At 45.3% G+C, this 22,013-nt stretch overlaps 1 protein-coding gene across 2 annotated transcripts in view; it reads right to left on the reverse strand.

The window, feature by feature from the left end:
* The window catches only part of GLTPD2 (glycolipid transfer protein domain containing 2), a 37,798-nt gene extending 21,378 nt beyond the window's left edge, over positions 1-16,420 (reverse strand). For both annotated transcript variants that reach the window (XM_073623019.1, XM_073623018.1), the window contains exon 1: positions 16,163-16,420. In XM_073623019.1, coding sequence (XP_073479120.1) covers positions 16,163-16,268 — 106 coding nt within the window. In that variant the 5' untranslated portion in view covers positions 16,269-16,420. The remainder of the gene's footprint in view (positions 1-16,162) is intronic.
* Positions 16,421-22,013: the final 5,593 nt, after the last annotated feature.

The following is a 22,013-nucleotide window of genomic DNA, read 5'->3' on the forward strand; positions in this document are numbered from 1 at the left end:
ACACAGAATTGTTGACATTTTTGCAGATTTATTAAAAAAAGAAAAACTGAAATATCACATGGTCCTAAGTATTCAGACCCTTTGCTCAGTATTTAGTAGAAGCACCCTTTTGATCTAATACAGCCATGAGTCTTTTTGGGAAAGATGCAACAAGTTTTTCACACCTGGATTTGGGGATCCTCTGCCATTCCTCCTTGCAGATCCTCTCCAGTTCTGTCAGGTTGGATGGTAAATGTTGGTGGACAGCCATTTTCAGGTCTCTCCAGAGATGCTCAATTTGGTTTAAGCTGGGCCATTCAAGAACAGTCACAGAGTTGTTGTGAAGCCACTCCTTCGTTAGTTTATCTGTGTGCTTAGGGTCATTGTCTTGTTGGAAGGTAAACTTTCGACCCAGTCTGAGGTCCTGAGCACTCTGGAGAAGGTTTTCATCCAGGATATCCCTGTACTTGGCCGCATTCATTATTCCCATGATTGCAACCAGTCATCCTGTCCCTGCAGCTGAAAAACACCCCCACAGAATGATGCTGCCACCACCATGCTTCACTGTTGGGACTGTATTGGACAGGTGATGAGCAGTGCCTGGTTTTCTCCACACATACCGCTTAGAATTGAGGCCAAAAAGTTCTATCTTGGTCTCATCAGACCAGAGAATCTTATTTCTCACCATCTTGGAGTCCTTCAGGTGTTTTTTAGCAAACTCCATGCGGGCTTTTATGTGTCTTGCACTGAGGAGAGGCTTCCGTCGGGCCACTCTGCCATAAAGCCCTGACTGATGGAGGGCTGCAGTGATGGTTGACTTTTTACAACTTTCTCCCATCTCCCGACTGCATCTCTGGAGCTCAGCCACAGTGATCTTTGGGTTCTTCTTTACCTCTCTCAACAAGGCTCTTCTCCCCCGATAGCTCAGTTTGGCCGGACGGCCAGCTCTAGGAAGGGTTCTGTTCATCCCAAATGTCTTCCATTTAAGGATTATGGAGGCCACTGTGCTCTAAGGAACCTTAAGTGCAGCAGAATTTTTTTTGTAACCTTGGCCAGATCTTTGCCTTGCCACAATTCTGTCTCTGAGCTCTTCAGGCAGTTCCTTTGACCTCATGATTCTCATTTGCTCTGACATGCACTGTGAGCTGTAAGGTCTTATATAGACAAGTGTGTGGCTTTCCTAATGAAGTCCAATCAGTATAATCAAACACAGCTGGACTCAAATGAAGGTGTAGAACCATCTCAAGGATGATCAGAAGAAATGGACAGCACCTGAGTTAAATATATGAGTGTCACAGCAAAGGGTCTGAATACTTAGGACCATGTGATATTTTAGTTTTTCTTTTTTAATAAATCTGCAAAAATGTCAACAATTCTGTGTTTTTCTGTCAATATGGGGTGCTGTGTGTACATTAATAAGGAAAAAATGAACTTAAATGATTTTAGCAAATGGCTGCAATATAACAAAGAGTGAAAAATTCAAGGGGGTCTGAATACTTTCCGTCCCCACTGTATATAATGGACCCAGGCTGTTTGACATCAAAGCTTATTGTGCTGTGATGTTCTCTGCTGTCCTCATATTGCTGTGTCTAAATCAAATGTTTCACCAAAAGTAAACAAAATTGTTGCCAGCATCCCTAATGCAAATTTACATATCGGGGGTCCCCCAGATGAAGGTTGGGACTTTAAAGGCAACTGGATATCATAGAAGAACAATGGATTTAAAATTAAATGTATTTTATTGATAAGTCAAAGATTAAAAGGTCAGTGCATAAGATCATTGCAACTGACTCATTAATAACAATGGTGACAGAGTACAAAATAACAACAAATATAATCTCGTAAAAGAATACACATGTCAATGTACAAACACAGTTGTGGTTTCCTCTTGGAAGAGAGAAAAGGCCTGACACGTTTCAGGGGCTTGTTATATGTAGAAATAGGTGTACATCTATAAGAAAAACGAATCATCAGGGTTGAACAATGTGGGGACATGAAATAAGAGGAGCATCGATGAGGCAAAGGAAGACAAGATGGCCATAAAACAAGCAAAAAAAAAAAAAGGGGGGGGGAGGGGTGAGTATGAAAAAGTGATTGAAAGTAAAAACGTAATACAAAACCTGGACGTGTTTGCTGGTGAATGTTCGCTGGACGGAATTGATGGACCGTCAATTCCGTCCAGCGAACATTCGCCAGCAAACATGTCCAGGTTTTGTATTACGTTTTTACTTTCAATCACTTTTTCATACTCACCCCTTTCCCCACCCCCCTTTTTTTTTTGCTTGTTTTATGGCCATCTTGTCTTCCTTTGCCTCATCGATGCTCCTCCTATTTCATGTCCCCACATTGTTCAACCCTGATGATTCGTTTTTCTTATAGATGTACACCTATTTCTACATATAACAAGCCCCGGAAGAAAGGATTAATTCCTGAAACGCGTCAGACCTTTTCTCTCTTCCAAGAGGAAACCACAACTGTGTTTGTACATTGACATGTGTATTCTTTTACGAGATTATATTTGTTGTTATTTTGTACTCTGTCACCATTGTTATTAATGAGTCAGTTGCAATAATCTTATGCACTGACCTTTTAATCTTTGACTTATCAATAAAATACATTTAATTTTAAATCCATTGTTCTTCTATGATATCCAGCTGCCTTTAAAGTCCCAACTTTCGTCTGGGGGACCCCCAATATGTCATAGTGCTGTGTGGTTGTAAACCTCAGAAATGAAATATGAACGTACATGTCTCAATCTAGAGCACTAAGTGTCATTTCTGTCTGCTGCCTCCTTCCTCTGCTATCAGCATGAGTCACTTCTGACATTTTTTCCTGACACCAAGAGAAAAAAAAGGAGACAGGGGAGGGACCTCCAGCTGATTGACAGCTCTGTTCCTGGGTGCTATGTGAAGGGGTGTGTCTCTTCCCTCCAATCAGCTCTCAGAGCTCTCCTCACTGAGTTCTGCAGAGTGTAACTTCAGCTCTCGATTCCTTTTTTTCTGAACTCTCAGACGAGTGTCAAAAAATTCTAAACTTTGAACCAATGTAGAGAAGAGAGGGCTGCAAATAGACAGGTACAACTTATGTAGAAGGATTTGTTTCATCTCTGTGTATCACCTGAGGATAGTCACTTCACCGGTTATATGTAAGGGTTTACAACCAGGTTAATGAAAAATGAATCCAAAGTTTTTTCAAGTGGCATCGAGATGAGTTTGAGCAATTCCACCCTCCATATCTTCAATAGTTTGACCACCAGAAAGTGTTATAATTAAATGCCACTTATCTATTTTTTAGTCTATGACCTATGAAAGTGATGATGATGATCAATAAAGTCCAGAGTTCCTATATACAAACTGTACATGCCCATGCAGGGAAAAGAAACAGGTTCACTTTAAAGTGGCCCTGTCAGCCTTCAAAAAAATATACCCGACAGGGCCCTGCAAGAGAAAATCCATTATGCCGCGTACACACGGTCGGAATTTCCAACAACAAATATTCAATGTGAGCTTGTTATTGAAAATTATGACCATGTGTAGGCTCCATCGGACATTTGTTGTCGGATTTTCTGACAACAAAAATTTGAGAGCTGGTTCTCAAATTTTCCGACAACAAAATCCGTCGTCATAAATTCCGATCGTGTGTACACAATTCTGATGCACAAAATTCCACGCTTGCTCGTAATCAAGCAGAAGAGCCGCACTGACTATTGAACTTCATTTTTCTCGGCTCGTCGTACGTGTTGTACGTCACCGCGTTCTTGACGTTCGGAATTTCTGGCAACATTTGTGTGACCCTGTGTATGCAAGACAAGTTTGAGCCAACATCCGTCGGAAATAAATCCAGGATTTTGATGTCAGAATGTCCGACCGCGTGTACGCGGCATTACACTTACCACTCACCGGTCTATCTGAACTTCCATCTGTTCCAGCACTGCAGCCCCGCCAGTGTAATGCCACGTACACACGATCGGACATTCCGACAACCAAACCGTGGATTTTTTTCCCGACGGATGTCGGCTCAAACTTGTCTTGCATACACACGGTCGCACAAATGTTGTCGGAAATTCCGATCCCCAAGTACGTGGTGACGTACAGCGCATATGACTAGCCGAGAAAAATGAAGTTCAATAGCCAATGCGGCTCTTCTGCTTGATTCCGAGCATGCGTGGACTTTTGTGAGTCGGAACTGTCTACACACGATCGGAATTTACGATAATGGATTTTGTTGTCGGAAAATTTGAGATCCACCTCTCAAACATCTGTTGTAGGAAATTCCGACAGCAAATGCCCGATGGAGCCTACACATGGTCGGAATATCTGACAAAAAGCTCCCATCGAACATTTGTTGTCGGAAATTCCGATCGTGTGTATGCGGCATTCTACATACAGTAAATATTATACTAAATCCCAATGCTTGAATTGTAGGTTTATCCAATTTTGTTCTAGTTTTGGGTTACATAGGGATGACAGTGGACCCCAAACTGTGGGCTGTGGTCAGATGTAGCTTTGCTTACCTTTGACCAGCCCTTGGGGCACTAAGCCTCCCACCAAAATCCAAGAATAGGGAACTATTCCTTCCTCCCACTGATATCAAAGATGGGGCACTATTCTTTATACTGAAACCAATGATGGGGTACTATTTTTTTCACTGACACCAAGAATTAGGCACTATTCCTCCCACTGATACCAATGATGGGGCACTAATCCTCCCACTGACACCAACAATGGGACACTATTCCTTTTACAGATATCAATGATGGGACTCTATTCCTCTCATTGACAGCAGAGATGGGGCATTATTCCTCCCATTGATACCATAAAATGGAGCACTTGTCCTACCACGGATACCAAAAATGGAGTACTATTCCTACCACTGATACCAAAAATGGAGTACTATTCCTACCACTGATACCAAAAATGGAGCACTATTGATCTTTTATTAAAAGAATCAAGCAACCAATTTTATACAAAAGTAAAAAACAAAACCATAGTACAAAACTTCAACAGAAATCCAAGGAATACACATCCATGTTCAGAATATATACAATATATACATAATCCACTACCAAAATTATTTACATAAAGCAGCAGAGAGGGCCTAAGAGGCACAACCCATCACCTATGTACGCAGCCATTTATCAAAAATTAATCCAAAAAAATAATAATCTAGGGTGATAAGAGACAGACAGCCACACCCGGGAAAGAGACTCCTGGCAGTCAGGGAGGCTTGAAACCCCTCCACGCCTTCAACCAAGCCCCCTGACTCCGCTTGTCCCTCTCGAGCACCCGAATCTTCTCCACCTCATGCAGAATGTCATACACCACCACCTGAACAGGAAGGATTTTACGCCGAATGCAGACCTGACACCGTGCGTTCCAAGTGAAATAACGGACTATTAGGCTAACTAGAAAAAGTGTATCTAAACAAAAAACCCCGCCAGTATTGAATGCTCCGTACACCCACTCAGCATAACCCAGCCTGGAGAGGAAAGGGACACCGAGGGCCCGCCCCACCTGTTTGTACACCTCTATGTTAAAAGGGCAATGAAGCAGAAAATGGTCCATAGTCTCCTCCTCACCTGCACACTCCTCCCGAGGACAGCTACGATCCACCCCACTGCGGAATTTCAAATTGCCCCTAACATAGAGTCTCCCATGGAAGCACAACCAGGCCAGATCCCTGAATTTAGGGGGTACTCTGTCCAAATTAATAAGTCTTAACCCTGCCCTCAAAACTGGGCCTGGGCAATCCCTTAAGGCCAGTGGGTCATGAAAGACTTCGCTCAAGACTCGACTCATAAGGACTTTCCTCGGAACCGATCTGAGATCTTCAGCCGACAATCGCCACTGCCGTAGTAACTTCAGGCACGGAGCGACATAGGCTGGTAGCTGACCACGATGACCCCTGAGATTCTTCACTTGGCCACCTTCTTCCCAAAGTCGCAGAAAAGGCCTAAACCAAGATCTAAATATGCCTGCCCATCCAGGAGGTTCCACTGCAAGCATATTACCAATATTAAACTTGAGAAAAAGCAGTGAAAAGAAAAGAACTGGGTTGACCATACCTAAGCCACCCTCCCTCCTGGATAGATAGGTGACATTCCTCTTGATGGGGTTCAGTCTGTTCCCCCACAACATCTGGAAGAACACACTACTGACCCTAGCATAGAGAGACACTGGCAAGATGCAGACAAAGCTGACATACAAGAAGATCGGAATCAGGTAAGTCTTAATCAGATCAACCCTTTCCCTCATAGATAACTTCCATCTCTTCCAGCTGACCACCTTAGTATTGGCAATTTCCAGTCTGCCTTCCCAGTTTTTGAGGCCATAATCGCCAGGTCCAAATTCAATGCCTAAAATCTTAATTCTTTCCTGGGGCACTGGAAAGGTGTCCGGGAGATCAAACCCCTCACCTTCCTTTCCCATCCAGAAAACTTCACTCTTTTCCTGATTGATCTTGGAGCCTGATGCTTCAGAATACCGTGATGTCAGAGAGACCACCTCCTCTGCTTCATCCGCCCCAGTGACAATCACCGACACATCGTCCGCATAGGCAACAACCCTCAAAGGCGGCTCACCCGGAAGCCCCACTGGCACCCCACACAACATGCCGCTCTCTAGCCTCCTGATGAAGGGGTCGATTGCAAACACATAGAGCAGGGGACTCAGGGGACAACCCTGGCGCACCCCGGAGCCAACCCCAAAGGACTGCCCAACCCAACCATTAACAAGAGGAAAGCTCTCTGCCCCCTCATACAAGACTTTTAACCAATCGACAAAACCACCCGGCAGACCGTACTTACTAAGGAGCAACCACAGGTACTCATGGTTGACACGATCAAAAGCCTTTGCCTGATCCAATGTCAGCAAATACTTTCCCCAGCCTGCAGCCCTGCACCGCTCCAAGGCCTCCCGGACAGCTAAAACTGCTGTGAAGGTGCACCTACCCTGGACCGAACAGTGCTGATGGCGAGAAAGCAAAGACTCTGCTACTGACGATAGGCGCCAGAAAATGATCTTTGCCAGTATCTTTCTATCGACATTAAGAAGGCTGATGGGGCGCCAATTCTCAACCATCGAAGGATCTTTACCCTTTGAAAGAAGAATCACAGCTGAGTGCCTCATGGAAGAGGGAAGTACCCCCTCAGCAAGGCAACTGTTAAAAACCTCTACCAAATGTGGGGCCAGAATAGACTTAAAAGCTTTGTAAAACTCAGCCGTCAAGCCATCCGGTCCAGGTGACTTTTTGATGGCAAGCTGTTCAATTGCCCTTATCACCTCTTCAACTGTGATCTCCTCTGTCAAATTCATCAATGGGACATCTTCATCATTTAGACCTGGAGTAGAGTCCAAAAAGCTTTCCATCTTGTCACGGTCAAGCTCTTTCCTCCCAAGAAGGTCAGCATAAAAGGACCTCACGACCTCCAGAATCCCTGACCTGGACTTTGTCAAGGAACCTGTACTGTCCTTAAGGCCAACGACCGTTTTAACAGCTACACCTTGTTTGCAGTTCTGGTAAGGGTCAGGCGAGTGGTACTTCCCATAGTCCCTCTCCAGAACCAAAGAGGCATGCCGGTCATATTGACACTTCCTGAGAAGGAGTTTCACTTCGGAGATTGCCCCAGGATCTCCTCCTCTCGAGACAAGAATATCCAGCTTCCTCCGTAAACGTTGGTAGGTCATGTATTTATTAAACTGCTTTCTATTGGCTAGGCCCCTGAAGAATCCAGCAATCCTCTTTTTGGTCAGCTCCCACCACTCAGCCTTGCTGCTACAAAAGTCCAGGATGGTCACCTGTGCCTGAAAGAATTCCTCAAAGGATTGTCTAACATGTTCTTCCTTGAGTAGAGTCGAATTCAATCTCCAGATGCCCTTGCCCCTCTGAGGGGCGTCTGAAGCATTCAGGACCACAGATAGCATACAGTGATCAGAGAACTCTACTGCCTGCACCACTGGGGGTGAGAAAGCAGAGGTCTCCTTCAAAAAAAACCTATCTATTCTACTCTGACTATTACCTCGATGAAAGGTGAACCCAGTGTCATCCGGGAGGTGCTTAATGTGCACATCCACAAGACCAGCATCCCTAACCATACTATTTAAAAAAACGCTATCATATCCCAGCCTGTCCTTGAAGTCCTTCCTGTCCTTGGGCCTAGTTACTGTATTAAAGTCACCTCCAAAGACCACTTGCCGGGATGTAAAAAGAAATGGCTTGATCCTTGTAAAAAGGCATTTCCTGTCCCACTTTGTGTGCGGTCCATAAACATTAATTAGGCGCAGGTCCTGCCCTCCCACAAGGACGTCTAAGACCATACATCTCCCAATCTCCACCTCAATAACCCGCCGGACAGTTACCATGCCGGTTTTAAACAACACCGCCACACCGCCGTAAGGCTCGGCCGCAAGAGACCAGTAAGATGGACCATACCTCCACTCTCTCTTGGCCATATGAATATCTGCCAAGGAGGTGAGCCTAGTCTCTTGCAAAAATAAAATTTCAGCATCTAATTGGCTGAACAAAAAGAAGGCCATAGAACGAGCTCTTACTGACTTAATGCTGGCGACATTTATTGTCACCACTTTTAACGGAGGGGGAACCGCCATTTGGGTTATTGGGTGGTTTGCTTCTTAGCTCCCCTCTGCTGCTCATCACCAGAAGCCTCTCTCTTTCTTGAGGCCGCCTCAAACTCCATTTCGGAATCAGAACTTCGCTCCGAAGAAGCTCCAGATGAAGAGATATCCCAATTAGAGGACCTATAACGGTTGGAGACAGGCACTGGAGCCTGTTCCGTCCTCACCACCTGCTTCTTCCGCTTCCCAACCTTCCTTCTCTCCTCCAGGTACTGCAGGTCAGCTTCAGAGATGCCCTCATCTATTACTTTTTTCTGTGAAGTCTTTACAGAAGACTTCTTCACAGAGGAAGAAGCAACCTTTTTAGTACCCACTACTACTGCTGGTGGGGGGGGTGCTCCCTTTGAATCAGACTTAGGAGGGGTAGACTCCTGGGGGGTAACTGACTCAGGGGGCACAGACTTGGAAGGTTCTGACACAAGAGGAGAGGGTACAGTAGGCTGGTGGGAGACAGATACAGATACAGAAGGAATACTTACAGACACATGAGGGGTGGCCACAGGAACTGGAGAGGGATCCTGAGCAGGACCAGGGGAGTCAGTCACCGCAGAGGAGGATGGTACACCAGGGGCCTCACCCTCCATCCTGTCCAGCCTTGACATGTCATCAATTACCTCCTTCTCCATATTGTGCCAGGCTTCAGGACATCTGCTGTAGGGGTGGCCAAGGCGCAGGCACAGGTTGCACCTGATCATTTCGGTGCAGTCCTTAGCCATATGACCCTGACCCCGACACACTGAACATATCAAGGCTGAACAGGAGGAACTCAAATGCCCCTTTTCTCCACAGCGGTGACACAGCTTCGGCTGACCAGGGTAAAAAACAGTCATCCTATCCCTCCCTATAAAAGCTGAGGAGGGCAGGTGACGGACAACATTCCCATCCCTGGCCAACCTGACTGTAACTGACCAACCCCCAGTCCAGATGTTACGCTCATCAAGGATTTTATTGGGCTTGGTCAAAACCTCCCCATAGTTCCTTAACCAAACCTCTAGATCCCGGGCAGGGACACTCTCATTAGTGAGGATAATTGTGATTTTTTTAACTGTAGACCTCTGAGAAACTGCAACTGGGGCCAGACCTTCCCATTCAGGTCTTGACCTGCACCGAGCCTCATATCTCTCCCAGAACAGGTCAAGACCCTCTGGCCTGGTGAAGCTAACTGTATAATCCCGTGTCCCAGCTACATGTATAAAGGCATACAGATCATTTGCCCCAAAACCCATCTCCAAAATCAAATCCACCACTGCACGCCGTGCTGGAGGGATCGCACCACCTTCCCATTTCAGAATAACAACATTACGTCTGGGACCCCCAGCAGAAGCCAGAGACCCAAGACCAGATCCTGGGGTGCTCAAAGTGGAAGCCTGTAGGGGAAAACCCCGCTTGGGAGCAGAGCTACCAGGAGCAGAGCGTACCACCTGAGCAAAGGTACGTTTTTCAGGGCCAAGGCCCCACACTGATGTCACAGCAGTCTGTACATTACTATTATTATTCACTGCTTGAACAGAGTTGGTAGGACTGTCCACACTTGAACTGGGACCATTGTTCATCACACTGGTACTGGGATGATTTTTATCAGTCACACAAAACTTCACATTCTCATCAGGAATAGTCACAGTTTCTGATGTAATACCAGCTCTCTCCTGAAGCTGTGCTGTAGAGTCCTCAGCAGCTGTGGGGCAAACAGCTTCAGCCAAAAGGGGGTTAATAGGCTCTGCTGAATCTTGTAGTTCATCTGCTGGAATGTCATTTTTTAAAAGCAAACTTTGCTGTACTGCAGCATCAGCAGGCACAGCATTACTACAGATAGGACTAGCAGCCTGACTCTCACTGGGTACATTGTCTGTATCAGTCACAGTGTTGAATGGCACAAAAATTGTTTTATCCACAATAAGGGACTTGACAGGCTTTACCTTGTCAGGCACATTGTCTGTTATGTCCTCATCATTAAATGCCAGCTGATCCCCCCGCATAGGAGACTCCATTACCTGGATGGCCCTGAGCATGCCTCCTGAGTCCTGGGAAGGCATGGGGCTGCTTACCTCTACCTGAGGGGGCAGGGGGTCAGAACTGGGGGTCTCCTCCTCCACCTCCATCTTTGTCATCCTCGCAAATCTTTTCTCATTACAAAACTTTTCTTTAAATGGCCCATCTCTGCCTTCCATCATGGCCACAATGGTCTCCTGGTGTTCCACCCGAACCTTGGCCAGTTGGATCTCCGGATCCATGGATCCACGTCTCTGGCTATGTAAGCCCTCACGCTGCCTTCTCAGGCGCTTCACCTCGGCTCTGAGCTTGTAGAGCTTGTCTCTTTCCCTATTCAGGACCTTAATCCCGGCCACCACTCGCTCCCTGATGGCCCCGGAACCTTCATCTTCACCAGGGGCAGAGAGATCACCAACCATGGGTTGTATAGGGGCAGGTATGTTACCTGATGGCCCAGGAGATGGCTGAGAGCTTCCAGCAGGAGAGGCCCTGCTGGCCTCCATGGCTTCCCCAGAAAGGAGCCAGGAGAGCTGGGAGAGAGTTCCTCACCAGTCCCCTCTCACACGGATCTGCAGCAGCTCCAGAGAGACAGCCTCCTCCTGACACACCTGTGCTCCAATGATGGGTGGAGCACTATTCCTACCACTGATACCAAAAATGGAGCACTACTCCTACCACTGATACCAAAAATGGAGCAATATTTCCTATAACTGATACCAAAAATGGAGCACTATTACTACCACTGATACCAAAAATGGAGCACAATTCCTACCACTGATACCAAAAATGGAGCACTATTCCTACCACTGATACCAAAAATGGAGCACGATTCCTACCACTGATACCAAAAATGGAGCGCGATTCCTACCACTGATACCAAAAATGGAGCACGATTCCTACCACTGATACCAAAAATGGAGCACTACTCCTACCACTAATACCAAAAATGGAGCACTACTCTCACCACTGATACCAAAAATGGAGCACTATTACTACTACTGATACCAAAAATGGAGCACTATTCCTACCACTGATACCAAAAATGGAGCACGATTCCTACCACTGATACCAAAAATGGAGCACTATTCCTTCCACTGATACCAAAAATGGAGCACTATTCCTACCACCGATACCAAAAATGGAGTACTACTCCTACCACCGATACCAAAAATGGAGCACTATTCCTACCACTGATACCAAAAATGGAGCACTATTCCTCCCACTGATACCAAAAATGGAGCACTATTCCTACCACTGATACCAAAAATGGAGCATTAGTCCTACTATCACTGATACCATTGATGGGGCACATTTTCTCTGATACCAATGATGGGACACCATACCTCCCACTGATACCAAAGCTGGGGCACTATTTCTTCCACTGACACCGATGAGGGGGCACTATTCCCCCCCCACTGAGACCAACGATGGGCCACCGTTCTTTCCACTGACACCCATGATGAGGCAATATCCCTCTGACAGATACCAATGATGTAGCACTATTTCCCTTTCTATCAAAATTCTACCCTTTACAACTCTCCCCACCCAGTGCTGGGGTTTCTGTTGGTCTAGCGGCTCACTATCCCATGTGCTGTGTACTATGGTACTGTAAATCTCTTTGTTCCACTTAGAATCAAGTATTCTGATTCCTAACCCCCACACCACCCCAACTTGCTCTTCAAGACAAACTAACTAGAAAAAGACCGATTATCACTCACTTTTAGGAACAATATTCTTCTCCTACTATCAGCTGTAAAACTACTGTAAATATAACTAGACTTTGGAGTCAATGCACCCCCAGGTTTATTAGAAGTCATAAATGATTAAGTCAGCAATGTTCTATGGAAAAAATTGTAGCTCTAAAAGGATTACACCTTTAGAAATGTCCAGTTACTTAGGCCTAATGGGTATGTATTCTAAAATGTAACATAAAATCCTATTGAATGGACTGTTGGGAAGTACAGTATGTATATATGATGTAAAGTGTATGTAGGGCCAAAACTTTTTTTTATTGTTTTGGATATAGTAGAGAAGAGTTCAAAGCTTTTCAGGTTATTTTTTTACTGTCTTTGTACCATTGGGGGGATTTCCCTTCACTTCCTGTCCCAGTGCCACATTAGGAAGCTAGAGGAAATCTCCTCTTAGACAGTTGTCCCCAGAGCAGATGTCTACAGTGGAAGATTTCCCCTCACCTCTTGCTTTGAGATAACCCTCAAATTTTGAATTTCCCATCTAACACGTTCCCGCTCTATCCAAAACTTAAAGGCCAAATATGGGAACCTTGAAAACTATTTCTTGCAATGGGGCTGCTTGTAGGTTCTAGAATTTCTTACCTGCTCCTCCGTTCCTTCCCTTTGCTAGACTGGTCCCTGCAGTGTCTCCTCCCCCATGCTCCAGAGGGCTAGGGTCCTGATGTTGTGAAGACCAAGGCACTGGACAGGTTGATGTCAAGGGACAGTCCACCACCGAATCATGGGGGGGGTGTCATCTGCTGGGGCAGTGGAGGATTGGGTAGTTAAAAGTGCTTAAACTCTCCCCTAGACTGGATGAGCAGTTAACCATTTCAGTGTGGATGCAGCCCCATTATAAATATAGTTACATAGTTACATAGTTAAATCAGGTTGAAAAAAGACACAAGTCCATCTAGCTCAACCATAAAAAAAATAAATAAATAAATAAAAAAAATAAAATAAAAAATTTCTACAATCCCATATACCCAATCCTATACCCACAGTTGATCCAGAGGAAGGCGAACCCCAGCCCAGAAAAGCAGGATCCAATTTGCTACAGCAGGGGAAAAAATTCCTTCCTGATCCCCCAAGAGGCAATCGGATTTTCCCTGGATCAACTTTACTTATAAATGTTAGTACCCAGTTATATTATGTATATTTAGGAAATAATCCAGGCCTTTCTTAAAGCAATCTACTGAGCTGGCCAGAACCACCTCTGGAGGGAGTCTATTCCACATTTTCACAGCTCTTACTGTGAAGAAACCTTTCCGTATTTGGAGATGAAATCTCTTTTCCTCTAGACGTATAGAGTGCCCCTTTGTCCTCAGTGTTGACTGTAAAGTGAATAACTAAGCACCAAGTTCTCTATATGAACCCCTTATATATTTATATATGGTGATCATATCCCCTCTTAATCCCCTCTTCTCAAGAGGGAATAAATTCAGTTCATCTAATCTTTCCTCATAGCTGAGCTCCTCCATTCCTCTTATCAGTTTGCGTGCCCTTCCCTGCACTTTCTCCAGTTCCCTGATATCCTTTTTGGGAACTAGTGCCCAAAACTGAACTGCATATTCCAGGTGAGGTCTTACCAATGATAACAATTTTCAAGTTTCCCTGAGTTGGGCTTTAAAAAGAAATTTCACCCTCAGTGTTACACAGTGTAGGCAAATTTAGTTTGGCTCCTCAGTAGGCAGAGGAGCAGGGGTTAATTTGTATTCTGACTGTGTAGATCATCAAGGGCTGTGGCTCTGCGACTTCCCCCTGTTTTATGGAACTCCGTGGATAGTTCCAGAATCTAGTGGGTGGAGAAGCAGTGATGCAGCCCTAATATTTATGGAGTTTCCACCAATCCCTGGGGAGGCAAGGCCCAGAAGGTGGGGAAACAACCCATAAATATTCAGAAGACTGGCAGTCAGGGAGCAGAGTCCAGGGTCCAGTCGTCTGGAGAGGACAGCTGTGCTGGGGGGCTCCACCCCTAAGGAAGGATGAAGTCCAGGAGAGAAAGAGAGAGGGAGAGAGATGGAGAAGCTGGAAGCCTCACTCCCTTGGTCAGTCTCAGCTAGGCTTAGCTGGAATCCCAGGACCCAGTCTGTGAAGCAGGGTGCCTGTGCAGTGGCCACCTGGATCCAAGGAACATCTTAAAAGGGACTTTATAAGTATCTTCCATTTCAACATACCCCAAGGCTACAAAAAGGACAGTAAGGCACAATATTTTGCATGTCTGGGAGCAGAGGACAGCTTAGAAGCAGCGCAAAACAATCAGAAACTCCCCAAATTCCTCTAGGTTGGGACAGTAGTAGCATACCTTCCAACTTTTTGTGATAGAAACAAGGGACACCTATTAGCAAAAGTATGTAGGCATAGGACACACCCCCATGTCACGCCCCCTTAAAGGAGAATTATACAAAAAAATTAGTTAAAACAATATATAATTATATTGTTTTTTGAAATTTAGAAATTGGATGAAAGGTTTAGCACTTGGAAACACTTTTTGAAAGATAAAAAGTGCATTTTTTTATACAACTATATAGATCAGACCAAAATGAGGGACAAATGAGGAGGAAAGAGGGACAGAGGGACATTGTTCCAAATCAGGGACACTCCCTCGAAATCAGGGACAGTTGGGAGCTATGTAGTATTAGCTTTGTGCATTGGTATTTCCACCAGGAGCTGCACCTGCAACTTTAGTTTGGCATCTTTTTGTTGCTATTTTAACTGCACCACTACTCTCATGTGTGGGCAGCACCTTTGGAATTAGTTTATAGCAGCCAGAGATATTAGCAAGTCCTCAAGTGTTTGTTCAAAGTTCTTCAGTCCTGGGGATCCCATGAATCCCTATTACCTATCCAAATGTAAGAAGTTTGGGAAGAATGGGATTTTAATGGTGCCACATGGAGAACAACAATTTATATAAAATGAGTTCATTATAGAAACAATCGTTTAAAATCAATTCCAAAGTCTGTTCAAAAGACCAAACAATGATATATATTCCCAATTCACCACATAATAGTAAACAATATTTCAAAAAAATACATAGAGCTTATATACAGTAAATACCTGTAGGCTCAACGTGTTTCGCAAAGAACTTCTTCAGGAGAAATTAGGTATATTTTGGCTATGAAGAAATATATAAAAAAAGAAAAGAACGCACAAAACAAATAAAACATTTTCATAAACATAAAATTAAACAGAAAAGTGTTGATCAACCATATATATATATAACCAGATATGTTCAAAAACTTGGATACATACAGCATCCAAAATAGTTGAGAAATTACATTTCCTGTCAGTTCATGGAAAAGTTCCGTTTCATTGTTTGCTCTTTTGAACAGACTTGGGAATTGATTTTAATTGATTTTTTCTATAATAAACACATTTTTTACAAATTGTTGTTCTCCATGTCGCACCATTAAAATCCCATTCATCCCAATCTTCTTACATTTCCATGCGGGATGAGGGTGCCCTTGATCTCTTGAAATAGTGCAAATATTCAAATTACTATTACCTATCCATGTAAATAAACAAAACCAAATCCTGGACTGATTATTGAGCCTGTGAAGAGAGTGTGAACATTCCTGTTGCCTGGCTGTGTGTGTGTGTGGGGGGGGGGGAGCGACCTAAAAATCCAGTGGCCCTATTGGGGGTTAGGGCTACAAAAATGTTTTTCCTCTACATACACTTTAACATTCACTCAGGCCTTTTTTTAAAGGTCAAGGTGGACCTTTGGTCATCAAATGATGTTTTTCTTCTTGAAAAACTGTTGACATTTGTTCTTTGAATCATCCCTGAATCTTACAATAAAAAAAAAGAGATACCCCAAAGGTTACTTACGGAGCCGATTTATGCTGAGGTAGAGGAAAAGGAATATCAACAACAGCGGGAGGGTGAGGCGAATGATTTTGTGGCAACCCATGTGTGTAGGGGACGAATTTGACATGATTAGCTCCAGGGCTATAGGTTCTCCATGCCGAGACAGCCGTCGTTTCCTGATTCTGTGACAATCACTTGTGTCTTTCACAATGCAGTTGATAAGGACTCAACCTTTACCCCTCCGATCGGCAGGGTCAGCCCTAGTGGGAAGAGATATATAAATGCCATTGATATGTTCAGTGAACTACAACTCATCACTTCACTTGGCTCTTCGCATGGACTCTGACACTCAATTGGGGGCCACCTGCGTAGTCCAAGTAACTCTTTTTTTAGACTTTTCCCACAAAAAACACACTCATGCTTAGATTGTATTTTTCCAGTTAAAACTCTCCTACTGCTGGCGGGGCACACCGAGCAACTTAGCAAATATAACCTCTTACCTCTGCCTTTCTGAGAGCCAGGCCAGCGTAAATATTACATTGACTACATTTAGCCTGTCTGCGATTGCACTGCGACTGCAGACCCAGTGGGGGCTGGGGATCAAAATTTGGAGGGGGCGCAAACAAACTGAAAAATTCTGAAAAAAAAAACCCATCAAATGCAGCCACTGTGCCCATCAAATGCAGCCACTGCACCCATCAATGGCATCCACTGTGCCCTTCAAATGCAGCCACTGTGCCCATCAAATGCAGCCACTGTGCCCATAAAACGGAGCCACTGCACCCATTAATGGCATCCACTGTGCCCTTCAAATGCATCCACTGTGCCCATCAAACGCAGTCACTGTGCCATCAAACACAGCCACTGTGCCATTAAATGCAGCCACTGTGCCAATCCAACACAGCCACTGTACCATCAAATGCAGCCACTGTGCCCATCAAACGCAGTCACTGTGCCCATCAAACACAGCCACTGTGCCCATCAAACACAGCCACTGTGCCCATCAAACACAGCCACTGTGCCCATCAAACGCAGCTCCTGTGCCCAACAAATGCAGTCACTGTGCCATCAAACGCAGCCACTGTGCCCATCAAAAGCAGCCACTGTGCCCATCAAACGCAGCCACTGTGCCCATCAATGGCAGCCACTGTGCATAACAAACGCAGCCACTGTGCCATCAATCACAGCCACTGTGCCATCAAATGCCGCCATTGTGCATATCAAATGCTGCCACTGTGCCCATCAAATACCGCCATTGTGCCCCATCAAATGCAGCCACTGTTACCCCCACCTGACCGGCACTTACCCCATCTTTGTGGCGGGCCAGGCAGCGGCGAGCAGTGTCCTCCGTGTGTCTCGTCTTCCTCCTTCTTGCTAGGTGTCCAATAGCAGCGCCTGTCTTTTCAGCCAATCAGGTGATGGGTATCAGACCCGCGCTACCTGATTGGCGGAGAGGCAGTTCAGTGTTAGAAAAGCGAATATTCATTTGCTTTTCTAACACACCTGGGTGGGCTCTGAGTGCAATGCTCTGCACTCCGAGTTCACCTTTCTTGAAGCCCATTTAGAGCCTATGGCTCTAATCAGGTGCTTCCATAACACACCCCCCGCTGCTGTAATTCAGGCGCCCGGCGTTCTAAAAGGGGCCGGATGCCTGAATAGGGGGTGTCGGCGGCGGCCATGGATAGATTCATGCAATGCATGAATCTATCAATTCTACATAGAGGGGGTGGCGCCCCTGCGCCCTTAATGGACACACCGCCATTGTTCAGACCAGGACTAAGCATAAGGGTGCTGGTTTACCAAAGAAATAGAGGCTGTTCATCCAGTAAACTAAATGATCTTTTTAGTAATTATTAGTAAATATGGTGATTTTGTGTTTTATTTGAATACCCAATTGTGTGAGTGAAATAAAAAAATGAAATGTTTCCTAGCAAATGATTGGGTGTTCAAAATGATCCGCAAGAGAAAAGCCTCTACTCCTTTATTAAAGTAGAACTAAAGACAAAACGTTTCTTTTTTTCCATGTTAGATAAGGGAGGCTTATAAACCCTGTCTGTTTTTTTTAACCATCTGTGTCCCATTGGGAGTGATTTCCCTTCAAGTGATATTAAAGATGATCTTATTTTCTTAAAATTAAAAAGAGGTTATACTTATTGCATATTGTACAGACTGGTCTCTTACCTCCTGTTTGGCAGTCCCCCCTCTGACACTGTTCCCCACTCTTCCTCCGAATGCCTCCTTAGCAAGCTTTTGAGACGTTGGCTTAGTCCATATGTGGGTATGGGATCTCTTTGTGTAAGGACTCCCATATTTGATTTATGACATTTATCTTTGTTATATATTTCTCATTGATATTTTTATTCTGTAGATACACGGCATTTACACCTACTCCTGAAGAAGCGAGCAGTGACTCGTGAAACGCGTCGAGATTTATGATGCCTGTGTATTACTGTATATCAACAATTCTAATATATATGTATGTGGTCGCTTGGTATGCTGTATCTATCACTGCCAAGGGGTTTGGCACCTTTGTTTATGCATCCCATATACGGTGAATGATTTATACATTTTTAATACATTTATAAACTATGTTTACCCAGTATAGTCTTATTGACCATTTTGTGCTCACCTTATTTAACCATTTCCCGTCAGGCCTATAGCAGATTGACAGGAAGTGGTTCTGTTATCCTAACTGGGTGTCCTATGACGCCCAGCAGGATAACATGCCGGCGGCGTTCGCTGGTGCTGTGTGTCAGTCGTACACACTGCATCTCCGATAGTGGTAAGGCGCCTCTGACGGAGGTGCCTTACCATGTGATCAGCTGTGACCAATCACAGTTGATCATCGCGTGAACCAGGGAGTGCTGGTAAACGACTTTCCTCTGTTTGCACTGACAGGGTGAGCCGATCGGCGGCTCTCCCTGTCAGAGGGGGGGTCTGTGCTGATAATCAGCACACTGATTATCAGCACAGCCCCATCAGATGTGCCAATCAACTGCCAATTAGTGCCCAGTAGCTGCCAGTCTATGCCCCATCAAATACGCCAGTCAGTGCCCATAACAGTGCCAATCAGTGCCCATAACAGTGCCAATAGGTGCCCCACCAGTAATGCCTGTCAGTGCCCTTCAGATGCCAATCAGTAATGCCTCTCAGTAGCTCTTCATCAGTGCTGCCTATCCAGTGGCATCTATCAGTGCCACATATCAGTGCCCATCAGTTCCGCCTATCAGTGCCTCCTATCAGTGCCCAGCAGTGCCGCCTATCAGTGCCCAGCAGTGCCACTTATCAGTGCCCCCTATCAGTGCCCTCAGTGCCACCTATCAATGCCCTCAGTGCCACCTATCAGTGCCACCTATCAGTGCCCACCAGTGCCACCCATCAGTGCTCCCTATCAGTGCCCATCAGTGCTTAATATCAGTGTAGCCTATCGTTGCCCTTCAGTGTTGCATATCAGTGCCACCTATCAGTGCCCATCAATTCTACATATCAGTGCCACCTATCAGTGCCCATCAATTCTACATATCAGTGCCACCTTATCAGTGCCACCTCATCAGTGCCCAACTGTACCGCCTCATCAGTGCCCATCAGTGCAGCCACATCACTGCTCGTCAGTGAAGGAGAAAAGTACATTTTATAGCAGAAACTAAGAAAAACTTTTTTCTTCAAAAATAAAAACCACAGCTATGATCAAATACCACCAAAAGAAAGCTCTATTTGTGGGAAGAAAATTATACAAACTCTGTTTGGGTATAATGTAGCATGACCGCGCAATTGTCATTCAAAGTGTGACAGCGCTGGAAGCTGAAAATTGTCCTTGGCAGTAAGGGGCAAAAGTGCCTGGTATTGAAGTGATTAAAGTTCCATGGGCGCTATTCTTCGTTATTGTATTTAATTTGGGGATGGGGGTGTGTCACTGGCAAGACCATCTTCTCTTTGTACCTTAGCCAGCCATGTGTCATGGGGGCAAACGTGCACGCATGCTCCCAATCCGGGCTGTGTGCGTCCAAAGACACACACAGAGCTGTAAGCCCCCACTCTCTCCTAACCAGAGTTTGACTGACAGTGGTAGGAGCATATGGCTCCCCCTGCTCTCAGTGTTTTCTGTGGGACCAGGGAGTGAGGAGAGTGGTGCTACAGCCGGGACAGCACTGGATTGGTGGGAGGAGTCAGGTAAATCTGATCACTTTTATCGCTGTCACGAGGAATGTAAACATCTTTTCTGACAGTAATAGGCTGTGACAGGTACTCTTTATGGAAGGATCTGGGTTTTAAAAGACCCCAAACCCCTCCTCTGCACTTCAAAGTATTCAAAACGGCAAAATCAGCGTTTTGCAATACTGACATTTTTTAAAAAATCGGTTCCATTGGCAGCTGAGTAAACCGGTAGTGACGTTGTGATGTCGCTTCCATGTTTTTACATCAGAGACCCGATCTAAGCCAAATCCGGCTTCATTCTGGTCTTCTGACCAGCCGGTGGACGTGTTGGTTGGTTGCTCGGGTTTCCTGGTGGGATGGGAGACCCGAGCATAGCGGTGGAAGGCGGCGGAAGGGGGACGTCCCGCACCTTATGATTATGGCCAAGCAGCTCATTAGCCTCATCGGTTGTTATCTTGAGAAAGCCGACCGCCAGCTGTAGAAAAAGGTACTCTGCCTCTGGATGCAGGCATCACCCTGGTATAACCACTTCAACAAAATTACGTACAGGTACATGGTTTTGCGTGGATAAGTGGTTAAGGGAATCTCTTGGGGACCCCAGGTCACAAGAACTAGTGTTTCTATTGGAAGATTTCCCCCTTATTACTTTTCTGGGGACAACCCAAAACTTGTGGATCTTCTTTTACTTTCACTTTCCATGATAATGGTAAACAGGATAACTAGAGAGAGGGAATCTCCTTAACGGGGGGGGGGGGGGGGGGGGGCACATGACTAGGGTAGTTCAGATAACTTACTGGCCCAACTCAAAATTGTACCTACAACCCCCCTTTTCCTTAAATAAGGACACTGATACTGTATTGGATTTAAATGGCCGTCTGGCCTTTTATTAATTCAAAGCCATATTTACACATAAAACTTTTTAAACGCTCCAGCTCTAATACGAATAACTGATTGCAGATCCTTGACGACACCATCTCCCCAACTTTGGAATCTGTGGTACATGCTAAGTTAGATTCTGTCCCCAGCCGCAACACCACCTCAGGGACTTACTAACTGACCACAGACCCCTACCACATTACTCTGGTACTCTAGACTGAACCAGACCCAACGGGGAGGACTCCATACCTGAGATGGGTCCCACCATTTCATCAAATGCCTAATTTTGTATACCCTCATCAAGGACCCCAACGACCATCTTCATCCACTTAGAGCAGGGGTCTCAAACGGGCGGCCCTCTAGCTGTTGCGAAACTACAAGTCCCATCATGCCTTTGCCTGTGGGAGTCATGCTTGCAACTGTCAGCCTTGCAATGCCTCATGGGACTTGTAGTTTCACAACAGCTGGAGGGTCACCAGTTTGAGACCCCTGACTTAGAGCAACAAACTTCTTCCACCAGGGTGGGACGGAGGGACATTCCACCATCGATTTTGCACCTGCAACTGATGCCCCCTTGTTCCTCCCCTCAACTATTATGCAGCTTCTCCCCATCTACCACATAACTCCTCCAATCAGGTAAGAGCAGTTTATTCTGCCTAACCACCCCCTTAATTTAACCTGTTGCCATCTGATACTTCCACCCCGTCATGTATGTCCTGCGTTTACATTCCTTTCCAGCTTCGTACATGTCTGACAGCAATAAAAACTGGCAGATGTTCTAATCCATCTCCATTCTATCCAAAAAAAAAAGTTTTGCCTTTAGTTATACTTTAAGGTAAAA

Source organism: Aquarana catesbeiana, linkage group LG03 (genome assembly GCF_042186555.1).
Source record: "Aquarana catesbeiana isolate 2022-GZ linkage group LG03, ASM4218655v1, whole genome shotgun sequence".
Taxonomy (NCBI): Eukaryota; Metazoa; Chordata; class Amphibia; order Anura; family Ranidae; genus Aquarana; species Aquarana catesbeiana.